Source organism: Cetorhinus maximus, chromosome 10 (genome assembly GCF_964194155.1).
Source record: "Cetorhinus maximus chromosome 10, sCetMax3.hap1.1, whole genome shotgun sequence".
Lineage (NCBI taxonomy): Eukaryota > Metazoa > Chordata > Chondrichthyes > Lamniformes > Cetorhinidae > Cetorhinus > Cetorhinus maximus.
This window is the reverse complement of record NC_135888.1, coordinates 59,996,908-60,017,884: the sequence shown is the minus strand read 5'-3', so window position 1 is coordinate 60,017,884 and position 20,977 is coordinate 59,996,908. Positions and strand designations below refer to the sequence as shown.

At 43.5% G+C, this 20,977-nt stretch overlaps 1 protein-coding gene across 1 annotated transcript in view; it reads right to left on the bottom strand.

Moving 5' to 3' along the window:
• The window catches only part of adam19b (ADAM metallopeptidase domain 19b), a 154,298-nt gene that overhangs the window by 56,220 nt on the left and 77,101 nt on the right, over positions 1-20,977 (bottom strand). Inside the window, exons 5-8 of the mRNA XM_078550528.1 lie at positions 15,689-15,765; positions 8,499-8,688; positions 6,884-6,949; positions 112-183 (exon numbers count right to left, since the gene is read on the bottom strand). Of these exons, the coding sequence (XP_078406654.1) occupies positions 112-183; positions 6,884-6,949; positions 8,499-8,688; positions 15,689-15,765 (405 nt within the window). The remainder of the gene's footprint in view (positions 1-111; positions 184-6,883; positions 6,950-8,498; positions 8,689-15,688; positions 15,766-20,977) is intronic.

Genomic DNA, 20,977 nt, shown 5'->3' with positions numbered 1-20,977 from the left:
ATTTATGTTCGTGATGTAATTAATGGATAGAGGTATTAGCTAGGCCACCTGGAAATATACCATACACTTCAACATATATATAAACCCGTGGTAACATATGTTTGGTCTCACCTTATCAACAAAGTTTGCAGTTTCCTTCAATTTCAATTTTGTCTTCTCAAGGTCCCTGTGATGTTTCTGAAACTAAAAGATGATAGAATTAAATAGAGGAAAGAAGCCAACTATCTCTAAAAAGTTCAGCGAAGGTTCACCAGATATATTAGCTTCCCAGCATCCTGAGGGAATTGCAAGATGGCCTCAGGGAAGAAAGCTTTTGGCTCATTTGATCTTATCCTTTCAGGAGACAAACCCTATAATCTTCCCACTGCAGCATCTGGTTACTTCCTAAATTAAACTGGTGTCATAGGAGCATAGGAGTTGCATGACCAGGAGGTCTTGTGGTGCAGTGGTTAATGTCCCTGCCTCTGAGCCAGAAGCCCTGGATTCGAGCACTTGATGGCCAAGGAAGGTGCATTCATAATGTGGCCAGACATGTTGATTATCAACTTGTAAATCCTCCCAATATGCCAATGGTTAATAGCAGGAGAGATTTCTGGTCAGCCATGTGGTGAAGAGAAAATGGGGCCTCTACCATCACTATCCACAGCTCCAAACATGTAAAAGTGCATGTTGCCACAGCAACTTGGAACAATGGGGAAGGTGGGTGCTGGTTAGCTCAGCTGGCTGGAGAGATGGTGTGGATAAATTGGTGCCAATAGCACAGGGTTTGATCCCCATTCTGGCTGTGGTGGATTCAGGACCTGTCTCCTTGCCCTACCTGTGGCAGAAGTTGTGGCACTGTGGGTCGGACCTGTCTTCAGGCAGAGAACTCAAGAAGAAGAATTAGTCTTGGCCTTAGCTGTCTTCCCCAGCAAACTACTCCTCATCATCCTCAATGTAAAAGAATACTTCCTGGAATCTGTCCTCAACATGCCATGACAGCCTGTTGCTCTGATAAATCTGCAACCCTTATTCATGCCTTTGTTACCTCCAGACTATTCCTACGCAATCTTCTCTGATCTCCCACCTACGCTACAAAAAATTAAGATCATCTGTATCTTAACTCGCACCAAGTCCCATTCCCCTATCGCCCCCCCTGCACTTATTGACCTACATTGGCTCCCGGTCAAGCAATGGTTTGATTTTAAAATTCTCATCCTTATTTTCCCTCCATGGCCTCATCCCTCCCTATCTCTGTAATCTCCTCCAGTCCCGCAACCTTCCAAGATATCTGTGCTCCTCTAATTCTGGCCTCTTGAGCATCCTCAATTTTAATTGCTCTACCATTTGTGGCCACGCCTTCAGTTGCCTTGGCCCTAAGCTCTGGAATCCCCCTCCTACACCACTCTACCCCACTTTCTTCCTTTAAGACACTCTAAAGACTTCCTCTTTGATCAGGCTTTTTTATCTGACCTAATATCTCCTTACGTGGTTTGGTTTTTATACTTTGTTTGATAATGCTCCTGTGATGTACCTTGGGATGTTTTATTAAAGGCGCTATACAAATATATGCAAATATTACCCCCTTTTACCTTCTCCATCCTAAAGTATCACTTAACATGGAGCTCCAAATAAAGTAGGCTTGCGCAGTCTTTCTCCAACTCCCACAGTACAAGTGCCTATATCATAGAATCAGACAGCACGTTTGGCCCATAGCGCAAAGGCCAGCATTTTGAAGAGCTGTCCAATTTAGGCCCATAACTCGGCTTTTACCCTATAACCCTGCAAATTAGTCCCTTTTCAAGTAGATGCCCAATGATTCAAGGCTAAGTGGCAGTAACTAGGTTGTGTCACCAAAGCAGGCCACTAGATGGCAAAAGGATCACATCAGATGGGTGCAGTAGGGATTAATGCCAACAGAACATTTGGAGCTTGACTTTTCATTAGGTTGTGAAAATGGTTGAGCTGGGGGTATCTGTTGGGGCAAAGCTGAATGACTCGTTCATTCTTTAGCAGAGTAAGGGGTTCAAACTTTACCCTTTGTGGTCCACAGACTCAAGGCCATACAGATGCATCTATAAGGGAAAATCTACTAAAAGGTCAAGAATTCAAAGGTTAAGGTGATTAACTGTGCTGCTGAACTCTAGGTGAGGAAATGGATGTAACAGTTATTTTGTGCCAGCACTGTGACGGGGGTGCTACTATTGGCCTCAAGGTCCCCAGGCTAGGAAAGGGTCAAAAATAAATTAGGCATGGGAGGTTGGGGCTCATTGTCTTTTCACTGTTCAGTGACCTCTGCTTTAAAGAATGTGGACATCGCGAGGACAGAACAAGGTATGGCCATAGTTCCCATCATGGTTGATTAGCCTGCCGAAACTTAACTGGCTCGGTTCTGCTGTGAAGAATGGCACTAGGGCAAAATACCAAACAGCTGCCAGTGCCTGCAGACCTGTACCCAGCAAGAGTTCAGGGCAGGCCGAAGAGGTGGAATTGGGGGAAATTCCTTTCTATATTGCACGAAATAAAATAATCAGAAGGAAGACAAATGATACAATACAGAATAGAACACAAGGGCTTATTATGTGACTGTTTCTCTCTGTTTCTCTCTCCACAGGTGCTGCCAGACGTGTTGGGTGTTTCCAAAACTTTAGTCTTTATTTCGGAATTAGAGCATCTGCAGTATTTTATTTTTGCTTTTAATATGGCATCAGGTAAGCATGGAACGTGAAAGGCAACTTCCACTTTCAGAGGCACGATGGTCTTTCTCTATGAATATAATGTTACAGTGTTATGACAATGGCATCCTTCCATCTACAAAGGATGATGGACATGCAGCCAACAATCCATTTCAGACGGGATGTCTTCATAAGGCATACGTTTGCTGATGGCTGAAGGGGCCAATCCTTGAAAGGCAGGTTCCACCACCAAGTGTCACACATGAAGCTATCGGGCATCACTGTGGGGTTGTTCTTTTTGGTGTTGGTCTGTTGCCATCTGTTGTAGCCACTGGATATCATGGTAGTGCACGCCAGCCTACAGGAGGTGTCACCATTTTCCTCTGCCAGTGACTCCCAGGTGTGATAACTGATGTTTAGGGCCTTCATGTCACATTTGCAAGTATCCTTGAAGCAGAGCTTTGGGCTTCCTACTGGTCATCGGGCTCTGTCTACCTCACCATACAGAAAGTCCTTGGGTGTGCGACCATCTTCCACCCTGCAGATGTGCACAAGCCAACGAAGTCACCTCTGTTTGACGAATGTTAACAGACTTGGGAGCTCTGCCTTGGCGAGGATGGCCACATTCGTGATTTTGTCCTGCCAGGATATACACATAATGTATAGCGATGATGGAAATTATTGAGTTTCTTTCCTTGATAGTTGTAAGTTGTCCATGTCTCACAGCCATACAACAAGGTTATGATGTTATGGTGTATGTGCTGCTTAAGGTGACCCATGCATTGCATAAACAGTAAGCTTGCCTCATTCTTCTTCCTCCATCTTCACTGTGTCAGAATCGAAAGGGAGGGGCTGTAATGGCCTTCCTCTTTCAACAGGTGTATGGCGGCTAATTAGTCACCTATGAGTAAAGTTGTGGGAATCCAGGCATTTGAAGCACATGATTTCTGAATGTGTCATTTTGTTGGCGAGTCAATCACAGAGTACTTGGCTCAATGAAAACCCTCTTGCCTCAAGTTCAATGAAGGTTTAAGCCCTGATCCATGGGATCTCAGTGCACAGTCCAGGCTGACACTCGATGGCGGTGTGAGGGAGTGCTACAATGTCAGAGGTGTTGCTCCTCAGATAAGATGTTAAATGGAGACCCCATTGGTCTGATTCAAATGTCTGTAAAAGATTCATAGAAGAATCTGAAGAAGAGAGGGAAGGTCTCCTGATGTCCTAATCTTCCATGCTCTCTGCTCACAGAGGTGAACTGGTGATTTATTTAATTGCAATGTAACACCAGCGACTGTAGTTTAACATATGTGAAGCATTTGGGGATGCTGCTGAGAAAATTGCTATACTAAAGATTCTTTTTTCCATTAAAAAACTAAGCAGGGTGAATTTCTGATGAGGTTCTCCTAATTGCCCACCATAATCTCTGCAGAAGACCCCTGATACCCTGAAAACATTGCCCATATCCTGTTCTTCAAGGGCTCCTAAGGCTGTTCCACCAAATCTTCCCCAAAGCCTGTCAACTTCCCTAAAGCCTGTCCACCATCTACAAAGCACAAGTCAGGAATGTGATGGAATACTCCCCACTTGCCTGGATGAGTGCAGTTCCAACAACACTCAAGAAGCACAACACCATCCAGGGAAAATCAGCTTGCTTGATTAGCACCCCATCCACCACCTTAAACATTCACTCTCTCCTCCACTGACACATAGTGGCAGCAGTGGGTACTATCTACAAGTTGCACTGTAGCAACATGCCACTGCCCATTTGCCAGTGCAGAGAAGATTCACTTGACTGATTCCTGGAATGAAGGGGTTAACTTATGAGGAATGGTTAAACAGGTTGGGCCTATATCCATTGGAGAAATCTTTTCTCTCAGAGGATCATTGGCCTGTGGAATTTTCTTCCCCAGAGAGCAGTGGTGGCAGGATCATTGGATATTTTTAAGGCTGAGTTCGATAGATTCTTGATTGCCAAGGGAGTCAAGGGTATGGGGTAGACAGGAAAGTTAGCTTAACATCTGATATTGGGAAAATGTTAGAGTCTATTACAAAGGATGTAATAGCAGAGCATTTAGAATTAACTAATCTAATCAAACAGAGTCAGCATGGCTTCATGAAGGGGAAATTGTGCCTCACAAATTTATTAGAATTCTTTGAGGAGTAAGTAGCAGGGTAGATAAAGGGGGATCAGTAGATGTAATATATTTGGATTTCCAAAAGGCGTTCAATAAGGTACTGCACGTAAGGCTACTTAATAAGATAAGGTGTTGGGAGTAGTGCATTTGCATGGACGGAGGATTGGCTAGCTAATAGGAGACAGAGAGTTGGGATAAGGGATAAGTAGTTTCGGGATGGCAACCTGTAACTAGTGGAGTGCCATAGGGATCAGTGCTGGGGCCTCAAATCTTTACAAATATATTAATGATTTAGATGAGGGAAGTGAATGTACTATCGCCAAATTTGCGGATGATACAAAAATAGTTGGGAAGTCAAGTGGTGAGGATGACACAACAGGTCTACAGAGGGATATAGACAGGTTAAGTGAGTGGGCAAAAAAGTAGCAGATGGAATATAATGTGTGAAAATGTGAGGTTATGCACTTTGGCAGGAAGAATAGAGGAGCTGAATATTATCTAAATGGAGAAAGACTGCAGAAAGCTGCAGCACAGAGGGATTTGGGAGCCTTCTGCATGAATCCCAAAAAGCTAACATACATGTTCAGCAGGTAATAGGGAAGGCAAATGGAATGTTGGCCTTTATTTCAAAGGGAATGGAGTATAAAAATAGGGAAGTCTTGCTAAAACTATACAAGGCACTAGTTAGACCACACCTAGAATACTGAGAGTAGTTTTGGTCCCCTTATCTAAGGAAAGATATACTAGCATTGGAGGCAGTCCAGAGAAGGTTCATTAGGTTGATTCCGGGTATGGAGGGATTTTCTTATGAGCAGAGGTTGAGTAGGTTGGGTCTGCACTCATTGGAGTTTAGAAGAATGAGAGACGATCTTATTGAAACATATAAGATTCTTAGGGGGCTTGACAGGGTAGATGCTGAGAGGTTGTTTCCCCTTGTGGGAGAGTCTAGGACCTGGAGGCATAATCTCAGAGTAAGGGGGTCACCCATTTAAGACAGAGATAAGGAGGAATTTCTTCTCTCAGAGGGTAGTGAATCTGTGGAATTCTTTACTGCTGAGGGCTGTAGAAGCTGGGTCGTTAAGTATATTCAAGGCTGAGATAAACAGATTTTTAATCGGTGAGGGAATCAAGGGCTATGGGGAAAAGGCAGGAAAGAGGAGTTGAAGATTATCAGGTCAGCCGTGATTTCATTGAATGGCAGAGCAGACCCGATGGGCCAAATGGCCTGCTTCTGCTCCTGTGTCTTATGGTCAGCCGTGATCATATCAAATGGCAGAACAGGCTCAACGGGCCAAATGGCCTACTCTTGCTCCTAATTTGTACGCTCCAAATCCAGAATCTCTACCACCTAGAAGAAAGAGGGCAGCTGAAGATTGGAACATCGCTACCTGCAAGTTCCCCTCGAAATCACTCACCATCCTGATGTGGAACTACATCACCGTTCCTTCATTGTCACTGGGTCAAAATCCTTGAACTCCCTTCCTATCTGCACTGTTGGTGCCCCCACATCACATGGACTTCAGCGGTTCAAGAAGGCAGGTCACCACCACCTTCTCAAGTGCAATTAGGGATGGGCCAACAAATGCTGGCTTTGCCAATTACACTCACATCTCATGAATGAATAATAACAAAAACATTACAACAGATGGCTAGGAAACCCCAAGTGGAAATTCACCTCCGGAACTCTTAAGACTAACTGTGCTTGATCTTAACTTTGTGCTATGTTAGAAAATGGGTGATAGCGAGTCAGCAGCACGGTTTTAAATCTCTCCTTATTTATTATCATTATTAGTCAATGGGAATAAAAACATAAAACGGCCTGCTGATTTGCAATCACTAAGTTTTACATAAACCTAGATCCAACCCCAATGATTGTTCTCCTGCTCCAACTTATTCCTTCTCAGGACCCCAAAACTGGCAACTCCTGTCCTCCTTCAGTCTTCCCACTCAGCCATTCCTTATCCTGATTTATTATGGCTTCCATCTTTTTCAATCTCAGTGTGCTAACAGGCTAGGAGCCTCGGCCATTCGCCTAGACCTGTCACCAAATAAAACAAATAAGTGAAGTCTCATAGGGACCATAAAGAGTCTTACCTCAGCATAATCAGCCACTAAATACAGCTCCACATACTTCATATCCTTCACCACATCTCTCTTTTCCTGTGCAGAGCAAATACAACACTTAGAGCCATACAGCACAATCTACATTATAATGTCCAGAAACGAATCTGTGTAATGTCACTATTGCAGCACGAGTGAACTAAAAAAAAAATCAATTCAACATTAAAACAGGCCTTTATTCAAGTCTATTTGAGTCTGAAAAACTTAGCCCATTGTTTAATGCTGTGGGGTCCTAGTGTGCAAACATTTAAAACATTAAGTTCACTTCAGTTTTAATGAAAGGTTTTAGCCTGTTTAAAATGGACGAGCTAAATGGGCTAAAATAATGAAGAGAGAATTTTGAATAATAATAGACTTGAGGTGGGCGTAGATAGTCTGGTGAAATGGGCAGACATTTGCACATTCATTTGCCATCATCCCTTGGTGTATCATCACTGTCATGAAGCTATTAATGTATGTAGTGTTATTGGAATTTTTTTTTTAAAATAGAGGATTAGTCTGTGGGTGTGTCTGTGTGGGTCTTAATTGGATTAAAGCCAGCTAGTCTGGGTGCTTTGATGTATAGTAATTTTTAGATGTAAACAGAGGCAGAGGTATATTTGCACTTTGTTGAATAGAGCATTCAAGAGTGGGAGTGAAATCTTGCACCTAGCTAGGAGACACCAAGCAATATGTTTATATTGCTAATAAAATTGGTGCTATGAAAGGGGTTTTATTGTTAGAAGAGGTGGAGTTCAAAGGGCCTGGTGATACAATGAAAATTTACATTCAAAGAGAAGTACTGGGTATAACCTGAGGGGAGTTTGTGTGCCGAGCAGAGGCATGTAACATCAAAGCATCTGTAAGCCTACAACTGTCTGCAAAAGAACCAAATTGAAAGGAACCTTATATTGAATTCTTAAGGTGAAAATGCTTTGCCTGGTGTCTGCTTGAGTTTATTGGTTATTGCTGCCTCAGTGGAGATTAAATTGGGAATTTGTTAAAAGTTATGATGGTAGTAATTTGTAGCCATGTGTATACATTTAATTTATTGTAAATTAATAAATGTCTCATTTAGTTTGATATATAAACCTCTTTAGAACTGGTGGTCTTATCCTGAATTTAGAGCTGCATCTCAAACATACCAATTGAAAATATAAGTTATGACTGTTGTTTAAAGCTTCCCTCTGGAATTTAAAATAACAATCTTTACCAACTGCTGTGTCATAACAATCATCTCTTGGTGTATCATAAGCCACCAAGTAGTTTTTTTTATAAAGAATTTAGAGTTTTTCAACCTTATTCATTTGAGGTTTCTCTGCATAATGGTAGTTTAAGATTGGAAATTGATCAATGCTTGTGTGTGAGGTTGGAGTCTGTGTACTGCAGGCCACATTTGAGTCTTATGAATGTTACTGTTAATTGTCTTAATCAATGTGTAAATGTAAATACTGCTATCCAACTCAACAACCAATGAGGTAAAGGGGAAAACAACGCATTAGACATAAAAACAGAAGATACCCAACAGTTCAAGGACCATCTGTAAGAGCAGACAGGTTAAAATCTTGAATGTGAATCTTGACAAGGTTTGGTTTTCTGCTATCCTTACCCGATGATGTGCTGGCTGAAGTTTCCTGGTGAAGTCTTTGACCCAGTTTTCCTCCTGTTTGTTCTGTTGATGTCCACAGGTCCCTCTTTTCAGCTTCAGGTGCTCAGCCCTGTAGATTAGGTGTTGGTCAAGGCTGTCTTCAAAGGGCTGCACCAAATAACTGAGGTTCGCATTGAGAATGATCAAACCCCTAGCACAGGAAATGTAATTTAGATAATACACCTTCCGCTATCCGAGAGCAATGTATTAACTTTTCATCGTCTTATATCATTACAATTTAAAGGATGGAGAACTAGGTGATATAATGAGTTAGCTGTAAACCACTAAATTCCAGGACATGAGCTCAAATCCAACTTCCACTGTCTTCTGGTGTATGGATCCAATGTGAAATGAACTTGGGCAGTTTCAACCTACCTCCTAGTAGACATGGCCTCCCCCACCTCCATCACAAAATGATTTGGCATTAAATTGGCCATTTCATTCAGTGAGGACACAGACAGGATAGCCGATCTGAGGAATGGACAAAAGGTGGGTTGAAGTGAAAATGCTCCTGGAGCATGAGTTCAAAATGGGCGCTGCAGAATCGGTGGCCACTTTTACACTCTGCCCAACATTCTTTTGCTCTGAGGTCAATGGAAAAGGAGCACAGGATGAGGTGTAAAATAGGCCATCTCCTGTTTCGCACCACTAGCCCAAGGTCAATTCCATCCCCAATGTGTCAATGATGCAGTAGGTGCTGAGGTTGAGATTGAAACAAGCTGTCGGGACAGAAGGCTGTCAAATAATGCTTGATGCTGCCAAAAAGCAAGCAAAGTGTCCCATTTCCCAAATCTAACATCTCTCACCTTACATCACAGAAATAGGCCATTTGACCCATCATGCCTGTACTGGCCCTTTGAAAGCGCTGTCCAATTTATTTCTCTAGCTGTCTCCAATTATTTCCTCATGACCATGAAAATTAGTCTTTAAGTGCATGTCCAATGCCTTCTGTAAGTTCCTATGGAGTATGTTGCATGCAGTGTTTCCTATATCTTAATCCTACGTGGGAAAAAAAACTCCCTTCATTTTCCTCTAATTCTTTTGCTAATTATTTAAAATCTATGCTCCCTGGTTACTGTCCAACAGTAAACAATTTCCTCTCATTTATTCCATCAAAACCCCTCATAATTTTGAATACCTCCAGTACATCTCTCCTTTGCTTCCCCTTTTCTAAGGAGAATAATCCCAAATCTCCAATCTCTTCATATAACTGAAATCTCTCGACCCCTCTGGTAAAATTCCTCTGGAATTCCTCCTAGGTTTTGACATCTTTCCTAAAGTGTGGCACCCAAAATTGTATAAGATTTTCCAATTGAGGGCTAACTAGTGTTTTCTCAGAATTCAACATAACTTTTGATTTTGTGAGCAATGCCCATGTATACAAAGTATCCCATACTGTATCTTAACCTCATAAACACAAGGGTTTATGAATATTGAACCCCAAGTCCCTGTGCCCTTGCAGTCCCTCAAAGTAGTACCACTTAGATTATGCTGCCTTTCCACCTTGGTCCTCTTAAAGTACACCCTTTCACACTGATTTGCGTTAAACTGCATCTGCCATCTGTCCACCCGTGACCACCAAACTATCTAAGTCCTCTGGAAGTCTTATTATCCTCCTCAATATTGAATATATTGTCCAGTTTAGTACCATCCACAAAGTGCTATATTGTACTCTTTATGCCCATGTCCATATTGTTTAGACATAAAACAGGAAAATCATTGGTCCCTAGGAACCCCTTAGGAGACCCCATTATGTATCCTTTGCTACAATTAGAAAAACATCGGGCTGGATTTAGTGGTGGTGGTGGTGGTAGGGGTGGTCCTGCCACTAGGCCCAAAAGCCAGCAGTGAACCTGCTTCAATGGTCAGCAGGACCGAGGGCCACATCTTTTTAAATGCCATCAGAGGTGGGAAGAGGCCCTTAATTGGTCACTTAGGTGGCTCAATCGGGCTCCGGTAGGGAGGGTCTACGCCAAATTTCCCACTGCTGGCAAGATGGCATTTCTTCCTGCACTCAATGGCACACCACCGCTGCCTTCCTACACCATCTTGCCAGCCTTCCTCCCTGAAGGGCTTGTAAAATCCTGACCATCCATTCACCATTACTCTCTGCACTCTATTATTAAGTGGAAGTGTGAGTTGTGAGGAGGATGCAAAGATGCTTCTAGGGGGTTTGGAGAGGCTAAACTTGGGAAAAAAATTTGGCAGATGGAACACAATGTGGAGACATGTGAGGTTATCCACTTTGGTAGGAAGAACAGAGAAGCTGAGTATTACTTAAATGGAGAGAGGCTGGGAGATGTTGAACTTCAAAGGGACCTGGATGCCCTTGTTCATGAGTCACTGAAAGCTAACATGCAGGTACAGCAAGCAATTAAGGAGCCAAATGGTATGTTGGCTTTTATTGTAAGAGGATTTGAGTATAGGAGTAAAGATGTCTTACCGCAATTACATGTGGCCTTGGTAAGACTACACCAGGAGTATCGTGTGCGGTTTTAGTCTCCATACCTAAGGACAGATATACTTGCCATAGATGGAAAGCAATGAAGGTTCACTGAATTAATTCTTGGGATGGAGGGATTGTCCTATAAGAAATTATTAAATAGACTGGCCCTTTATTCTCTGGAGTTTAGCAGAATGAGGGTGATCTCATTCAAACATATAAAATTCTTACAGGGGTCGACAGGGTAGAAGCAGGAAGGATGTTTCTCCTGGCTGGGGGTGTCTAGAGCCAGGAGACACAGTCACAGAATAAGGAGCAGGCCATTTAGGGCTGAGGTGAGGAAAAATTTCTTCACTCATAGGGTGGTGAATCTTTGGAATTCTCTGCCCCAGAGGACTGTGGAAGCTCAATCATTGAGTATGTCCAAGACTGAGATCACTTGGCCTCTACATATTAAAAATATCAAGGGACAAGGGGTTAATGCAAGAAAATGGCGTTGAAGTAGAAGATCAGCCATGATCTCATTGAATGGCATTGCAGGCTCAAAGGGCTGAATGGCCTACTTATGTTCTTATTCTCGTACTCTATCTTTGCTGTTCTTGTCTCCTTTTTGAAATACCTGACATTGGTCATAAACCTCCTTTCTTGTGTTATTCCAACCTCTATTTCCTTTGTCTTCCAAGGAGCCCTAGCTTAGCTTTGGATGTTCTTTCTGCCCTCCTTATGGGACTATGCTTGGTTTGGACTTGACTCTCTCTGCCTTGAAGACCTGCCATAGCTCAATATCTGTTTTCTTGGCCAATATTGATTTTCACTTCACCTGTGCTAGATCCCTTCTCAAATCAATAAAATTGGCTCTCTTCTGGTTTTGTCTTTGATATTTCTTTGCCCTGTCCCACAACTACTCTAAATCTAATTATATTATGGTCAAAATTATGCAGATGTTCTCACACTGAAACACATTCAACTCTTGCTCCACTTCATTCCCTAGATCAAAACGCAACACTGTTCCTTTCATCACTGGGTAGGATTTTATGTCCCCTCCCGCCCGACGGGATATTATGGTCCTGCCGAATGGAATGGAGATTTAAGTGGCTCGCTGCATCCGCTGGGGGGGAGACACGCTGCGGTGGGGCCGTAAAATCCTGGCTATAATAGCTTAATAAAAATAGGGAAGCCAGTGAATGTTTTACTCTTGACTTGAAGGTGATTTTTATTCTCCTGAACAGTCAAGGGAACTCACCAACTAAGCATCAGAACCCAAGCAGAAGACAGAGACATGGCTGACTTGGTTGGGTAACTAATCTGGTCCAAATCCAAGGTAAAATGAGCACTAAAATGCGTCCTGAGTCAGTACCTTCAGAGTAGGATTGAGAATAATTGGGAAGAGGGGTGTTAATAAATCAGATTACCTCAGAAAGTGCCAAATATAGAACCAACCAGCTTATGGGTTGAAGCCATGTCTGGTCATTGTATATTTTTCATGCAGATACATACAGCTATAAAAGTGATCTTTTGTATGGTTGCAGTTTATCCTATCTATGCATGGGTTGCATGTGTGTTTTAGGTACATGTGTAAGTTAAAATCATTTTAGTCAACAGAAAAAGGCACACAGGATATTTTCTACTAAATTCATATCGAGCCTTTCATGACATCACAATCATCCCAATGCACCTCACAGCCAGTGAAGTGCTTTTGAACTGCTGCTTTAATGTAGGAAACATGGCAGCTAACTTACACAACAGCAAGCTCCCAAATATAGGAGTAAGGTAAGTGAGCAGATGATCTGTTTCAGAGATGTTGGCTAAAAGATAATTATTAAGCAGGGCACCTGGAGAACTCTCCACCTCTTTTTTAAAATAGCAACATGGGATCTTTTACTTCCACCTGAGAGAGTAAATGGGACCAGAGTTTGGCATCTCATTCGAAAGACATCACCTTTGACAGTGAAGAACTCCTTTAGGACTGAGATAAAGTGTCAACCTAAATTATTTGCTCAAGTTTCTGCAATGGGACTTGAACCCACAATCTTCTAACTCGGATTTTCAACTGCTGCTTGGGTGCAAAACTAACATTGCAGATCAATTTCTCGTTATACCAAATGCCCAATTTTTGAATTCCACCAATTACAGCTTCTGTCACGTGCAGCCAATCCACAATGTCAGCTTTATGCCTAAGGAGCACATTGCAATTCCATCCCAGTCTTTGTTAGTGCTGTTGGTAAAGGGTAAATAATGGCAAGAGCCCCAAGAGAGCTCCCCTATTCTTCCTCGATTCGCGCCACAAGATCTTTTATATCCATCCAAAAGGACCTCAGTTTAACACCTCACACAAAAACAGTACCTCTGTAGTGCTCCTAGAGTGCTGCACTGTAGTGTCAGCCAGGATTATGTGCTCAAGTCTCAAGAAAAAGGGTCTGGATCCACAATCTCCTAACTCAAGAGAGGCAAGCACTCTGTTACTGAGCTACGGCTCCCAAAGGACCAAGTACATTGCCTTGTGTAATCATTGGCCTAAGGTCATCACATTAAACATTAATGGTCCAGGTTTGAACTGCATATGATGTTAAGAATAGCAATTCTGCCTTGTGATGCAAAGGTCAAACACAAATCTTTTGCAAAAATTCTTGAAGAGCAAAAATCTCCACCTGCACACAATTTGTTCCCTGTTTCCATATAAACATTAGTGAGCTGCTTTGTTTGACCTCGTCAAAAAATCCATTGCAGGAAGTTCATTGTTTTCATCCTGGGAGCTGTCTTGTGGTTTCCTTCAGAGATATAAATAGGAAAATCCCTTTTTCAAACTGACTTCAGGCATCAAACTCCCGAACATCTGCTCAAATGATCCCCAGCTGCTACCATGCTCCAAAGACCTCATAATTGCTTCATCAACACAGCAATCTTCACTTTGAACGCAGCTTTGGTTTGCCGCATGAGATATTAATGGCGCTGGTTGCCAGGTAACATGACTCAAGTTTCTAGCTATTTAAATAGGAAACAGATCGCACCCCATTCCAGGTCGGCATTCCAAGGTTAGCCTGTTTACCAATAACCAAACATTGGAATTGGAAGTTATTAGCTGGTACATCAAAGGAAATGATTACTGATGGGAGCAGCCTTATCCCAACATCCACATGCTAAGCAAAAGAGTTCCATGTCAGAACTGTACGGATAATTTTCCCTAGGCACGTTTTTCCCTATTTTGCCTGGAAGATGCAACTGCCCTTATGAAATGCGATGGAAATCAGGAGTTCATGATCGATAATCTATTGTGTTACAGTATTTCAAGGCTGGCCATCGGCAGAATGATGGGATTGTGGTCCTCAACAAAATATTACTGAGTGGTTCTACCCAAGGGGCAGAACCAAGGGGAACATGTGAAGAATGGCTGCGGACATTGAATGGATGGTTAAATAGGCCAGGTGGAACCTTAAACTTCACAATGTTTGTTAGTGCATGGCACTGGCACTTCTCTCTTCCTACACACCAGAGTGACTTCAACAATATCTCCTTCTCCCTGTAAGTTCTACTATCGCAAAGGACAAGAGCAGCAATGCTGTAGGAATATCATCACAAGGCTCCCCTCCAAGTCATCTACTATACTGACATGTATTTATATCCCCATTCCTTCATCGTCACCGGATTGATCGCATGAAATTCCTGAAGTGAGGAATCTGCCATGCTTCAATAGTAACAGCCTCATGCACAGTGGCAGCAGTGTGCACCCCATCTACAAGATGCACTGCACCAACTCACCAAGCTCCTTTGACAGCATTTTCCAAACCCACAAACTTTACCACCGAGAAGGACAAGGGCAGCTGATGCATGGGAACACCACCACCTCCAAGTTCCCCCCCAAACCACACACCATCCTAAGTTGAAATTATAATGCCATTCCTTCACTGTCACTGGGTCAAAATCCCAGAACTTCCTTCCAAACAGCACTGTGGGTGGACCTACAACATATGGACTGCAGTGATTCAAGAAGGCAGCTTACCACCAATTTCTCAAGGGCAATTAGGGATGGGCAATAAATGCTGACCTAGCCTGAGAGAGTGATGCACTATTTGAGTTGCCCTTTTTCAGGTAATACATTAAACTAAGATCCCATCCCGTTTCTTGCGTTTGCATAACAGCTCATGGCACTATTTCAAGAAGTGCATAGGATTCTCCTGGTGTCCTGTATAACAGTCATCCCTAATCCAATAACTACAAGAACAGATTATCTGCTCAGTTATTGCTGCTGTGGGACCTTGATGTGCGCCAACTGGCTGCTACATTCCCAACATTCACTTTACCATGCCTGCTAAAAAAAGGTACTGTCTGGCGCTTGTGAAAGGTGCTTTAGAAATGCAAGTTTGTTTTATTTACCATAGGAGCACCATCATCACTAAGACTGCAGTGGCTCATAGAGAAGATTCATCATCACCATCTCAATGCATCAAGGGATTGGGCAATAAATGCCAACCTTGCCATTGTTGCCACATCTCAAGCATAAAACGTGCAGTGTTCCCCCCTTGTTCCACACCAATCCCCATTGCTATCCCCATTCCACCCCCATCATACACATATGTTCGCTTAGCCGAAGGAAAATTTGCTTGCATAATTTGTGTGACAATTTGCATATCGAATGGTCTATTTTTAGATTTTATTTTGATAAAGTAGTTCGTTATTCAAGGTTATCAAATGCATGCATTAGCAATCTTACCGGAGCCCTTTGCACGTGCTCAGTACTACACTGGAGTGTTCAAAGCCTTTCACTTTGCCATGGTAAAAGCAGTGCACCTGAAACAAAAGTGAACAGGTTAATAATGGCAAAGCAGCCCCTGGGCTTCATGTGGAACAGGGAATAGATTAGTCCATGTGACAGCAACACTGGAGTATATGGAACAGAATGATGAATGTTTTGCCTTGTGGTTCTGGCACAGTGAATATTGGTCATTCAAGCAGCAAATCCACGTGACTTTCTGTGCGTTCACTTCGACGCAGAAACCTGTGTAAAACACTGACCTCCTCCCAGTCCTGTTACACAAAACTCTGTGCTGTGTGTTTCATGTATAAGGGCAGCAATCTTCTTTAGTGTGTGTCTGAGAGGTCTTTATTGAACTGATGTTAAGATGTCTGCCCCCAGAGGCAGAGTCACATGACTATGGCAAGCCAGTACAGCATTTGTATTTCCAAAACGCAAACATCCCCCTTTTCATATAAGAAACAAGATACAAACATCCCCTTTTTTCCCAGTGAACAAAAGGCACATTTGCATGCACAATCCTGTGTGACTGAGTTGCCCAAGTACCCACTATATACCCAGTGTTCTCATGCATTGACAACTGTTTGCTCTACTACTTAATGGGCCATGTGCATGTTGACATTGGCTGTAAGTCTGGGTGATGTTCCTTGTCCAGAGAGTGTTGTTCTTGTGGCCCTTGTTGCCTTGGTGACTGTTGTTGTTCCATTGAGGTTGTTGGGGACTTGTGGACCTCTGCGATTGATAGTAGTTCTGTACTCAGTGAGATGTCTTCTCCCTGACCGGCTGATTGTAGTGAAGGGGAAGCTTTGCTACTTGAGCATATATGCCTGCCTTTGCACCTGTGTATCTAGTTGAGTTTTTTCAACTCCCGCTTTGAGTTGCCAACCGTGGAATTGTGGGTCAGTGTTTTCCCCGGTACCTTAGTGTTGTCTCTGAAATTTGTTTGGTCAGATCTCACACAGCATGATTCATTGAAGACATCAGTTTATTGTACATTTTCAGCTGGAATCTTGCCCTCCAACTCTTCCAGTTCAGCTCTGATGTGAATATTTTCCTGTAGAACCTTTGGCTCGTGCATTTCATCGCACTGACATGGTTGGCAACCATCTTGTGGTTTACTTGAATATTGTCTCTGGGGAGATGGTGGTGTAGTGGTAATGTCACTGGACTAGTAGTCCAGAGGCCCAGCCTAATTCTCTGGGGACATGGGTTTAAATCCCACCATGGCAGTTAATGGAATTTAAATTCAATTAATAAAATCTGGAATATAAAGCTAGTCTCAGGAATGGTGACTATGAAATTATCATTGATTATTGTCAAAATCCATCAGTTCACTCATGTCCTTTAGGGGAGGGAAGAGGCTGTAGGGCAAGGGCTTCACTGGGGAAGGGGGTTTTCCCAAGGTGTGTGGGGGGCACAAGTTGATCTATGCAAGTGGTTTCAGGATGGTGAGGGCTGAGGAGGCAGTCTCCAGAGGAGATGAGGCCAGATGGAGATGTGAGGGTGTGTGTGTGAGAGTGAATGGTGATGTCCCTTGAGTTGGCAGTGAGTGAGATGCCAGAGAATGTGTGATGAGCTTAAGTGTGTGAGTTTAGAGTGATGAGATGGTTGCCTTACCCTGGCAGCACGGGTGAGATCATTCACCCTCTATTCTGTGTTGGATGGCCAACTTCTTCATGTAGCATTGGCACTGATCACCTACCAAGCCAGAGTGTTGAGATTTCTGCCCTCCTGCGGCCAGAGTGGGGGTAGAGGACATCATGGTGGGCATCAATGGCGCACAAAAGGCATTCCAAAAATGTGTCGCTGAATGGAGGGAATGCAGTCTTCTTGCCTTTTTGGGCCATGACTTCTGTGCAGCAGTCCTGGGCTGGAAGCACTGAGAGCTGTGCACATGGCTACACTTTAAATACGGCACCTGGCGTGAGGAAGCGGCGAGGTGATGGTGTGGCAGGTAAATGAGAGCCCACCCGCCATTGAAATGGCGCGTTTCATGGGAATGCATGGCTTATAAGGCAGGATTGGGACGATATGGTGTGAAAAGTCACCATTGCGGCCGACGGGTAAAACGTTCTTTTTCCCGACCGCTACCGCACTTAGTGTAAATGTGGAACAATTCTGCCCATAGTGTTATGATCCCAGCTGATGTTAATGCTGGGCAAGTCAGATCCCACAGTGAAACTTGAGATCCTAACTTTTTTTTTAGAAACAGTGGAGGTCAGTTACTGAACACATTCACAAGAATCTGCGAGTATACTGTTAACACAAAGAATAAAATGATTATTAAGCAAGAAAAAATGAATTATATTACACCAGACAATAAGGTTAGAAAGATTCCAATACAGCTACTAGAAGATGATTCAAATTCACACTGTTCCTTTTATCCCTTCAACCCTTACAGACACAAAGCCCCAGCAAAGATTTGCCGCTGTCTCAACACCAACGTTTCTTGCTTCGGTTAGCTCAGTTTCAAACAGTTTTCTTCTGGGGGACTTCTGAGCATGCAATAGATGCTTTTCTTCAGCTGGTACCTCTCCCTGAGACACCCAAAAACTGCAATCTAAACCTTCTGCCTGCACTCTCTGGTATACATACACTAAATGACTGCCCTTCTGTGTTTCCCTGCTTCTCTGTGTGTCTCTGAAACCGTCGCTAGGCAACAGCACAGTTTTTACTACTTTATGTTTTTTTTTAACTTCACTAAACTACTAACCACTTGATAACCCATCTCTTTGCTTCAAGAGTTGTAAAACCTCATCAAAAATGCATGTAAACAAACAGGACGCCAGCTCACAAAAACCACTAAATTAAACTAAAATCAGGTTTCACCTTTCTTAACACTCAAATGCAAAATATAAATTAAACTTAAAGCTGTACATTGTTCCTAACCATAGAAAACTCTCATAATACAAATTATTTGATCTCCCTCCACCCCAATTCCTCAAGATTCTTGTCCATGTGATAGAGTGAATTGAGGCATCATCTCAAAAACAATCTTGGATCTTGTCAGAGCACACTCATCTCCGAGTCATAATGTCATGGGTTCAAACCCCACTTCAGAAACCTGTGCACGTAATCTATGCTGACACTTCAGCGCAGAATGAAGGGAGTGCTACATTATTGGAGGTGCCGATTTTCAGATGAGATGCTAAGTTAAATCAAGTCTGTCTCAGATGGACATAAATGACGCTGTGGCATTACTCTGAGAAGATCAGGGGAGTTTTCTGGGTTTCAAGGTCAATAATAATCCCTCAAACTACCTATAAAGATCCTCCTCATAAGCAGAATTTAACAGGTGCTGGGTTTTCCCGTGGGGGAAGGAGTCAGCCGGGGGACAAGCCCAGGGGGAGGCAGAGGGGCCATGGGAGGCCATTAAGTGTCCATTAATTAGCCCCTTAAGCACCTTAAATTGGGACAAGGTGGGCTGGGGCGGAACGAGGGAGAGCCTAGTAGACTCTCTGTAAAATTGTGGAGAGGTTGGGGTGGAGGGAGGGTGGCAGAAAGGCCACCCCTGTAATTCTACAGGGCCACCACACAGCCGCACCCACCCCCCCACCCCCACTCCACCTGCAAGACTTCTGGTGGGGGCCCATACCATAATGTTGCTTGTGGCATCTTATTTTTATTCATTTACAGGATGTGGGTGTCGCTGGCTGGGCCAGCATTTATTGCCCATCCCTAATTGCCTTTCAGAAGGTGGTGGTGAGCTGCCTTCTTGAACCGCTACAGTCCATGTGATGTAGGTACACCCACAGTGCTGTTAGGGAGGGAGTTCCAGGATTTCCAGTGACAGTGAAGGAACGGTGATATATTTTCAAGTCAGGATGGTGAGTGGTTTGGAGCGGAACTTCCAGGTGGTGGTGTTCCTACCTATCTGCTGCCCTTATCCTTCTAGATGGTAGTGGTCGTGGGTTTGGAAGGTACTGTCTAAGGAGTCTTGCTGAGTTTCTGCAGTGCATCTTGTAGGATGGTACACACTGCTGCCACTGTGCGTCAGTGGTAGGCGGAGTGAATGTTTGTGGTAGGAGTGCCAATCAAGCAGGCTGCTTTGTCCTGGACAGTGTCAACCTTCTTGAGTGTTGTTGGAGCTGCACTCAATTAGGCAAGTGGAGAGTATTCCATCACACTCCTGACTTCAGCCTTGTAGATGGTGGACAGGCTTTGAGGAAACAAGTTACTTGCTGCAGGATTCCTACCCTCTGACCTGCTCTTGTAGCCACAGCATTTATATGGCTAGTCCAGTTCAGTTTCTAGTCAATGGTAACACCCAGGATGTTGATAGTGGGGCATTCAGCAATGGTGAAGCCATTGAACGTCAGGGGCAATGGTTAGATTCTCTCTTGTTGGAGGTGGTCATTGTCTGACACTTGTGGGGCAAAAATGTTAATTGCCACTTGCCAGCCCAAGTCTGGATATTGTCCAGGTCTTGCTGCATTTGGACATGGACTGCTTCAGTATCTGAGGAGTTGTGAATGGTGCTGAACATTGTGCAATCATCAGCAAACATCCCCACTACTGACCTTATGGATGGAAGGTCATTGATGAAGCAGCTGAAGATGGTTCGGCCGAGGACACTAGCCTGAGGAACTCCTGCTGTGATGTCCTGGAACTGAGATGGTTGACCTCCAGCAACCACAACCATCTTCCTTTGTGCTAGGTATGACTCCACCTAGTGGAGAGTTTTTCCCCATGATTCTCATTGGCTCCAGTTTTGCTAGGGCTCCTTGATGCCACACTTGGTCAAATGCTGCCTTGATGTCAAGGACAGTCACTCTCATCTCACCTCTGGTGTTTAGCTCTTTCGTCCATGTTCAAATCAAGGCTGTCATAAGGTCAGAAGCTGAGTGACCCTGGCAGAACCTAAACTGAGCAGTGAGCAGGTTATTGCTAAGGAAGTATCGCTTGATAGCACTGTTGATGACCCCTTCCATCACTTTACTGATGATCGAGAGTAGACTGATGGGGCGGGAGTTGGCCCAGTTGGATTTGTCCTGCTTTTTATGTACAAAATATACCTGGGCAATTTTCCACATAGCTGGGTAGATGCCAGTGTTGTAGCTGTACTGGAACAGTTTGGCTATGGGTGCGGCAAGTTCTGAGGTACAAGCCTTCAGTACTATTGTTGGAATATTGTCAGGGCCCATCACCTTTGCAGTATCGAGTGCCTTCAGCCATTTCTTGATGTCATGTGGAGTGAATCCAATTGGCTGAAGACTGGCATCTGTGATGCTGGGACATCTGGGGGAG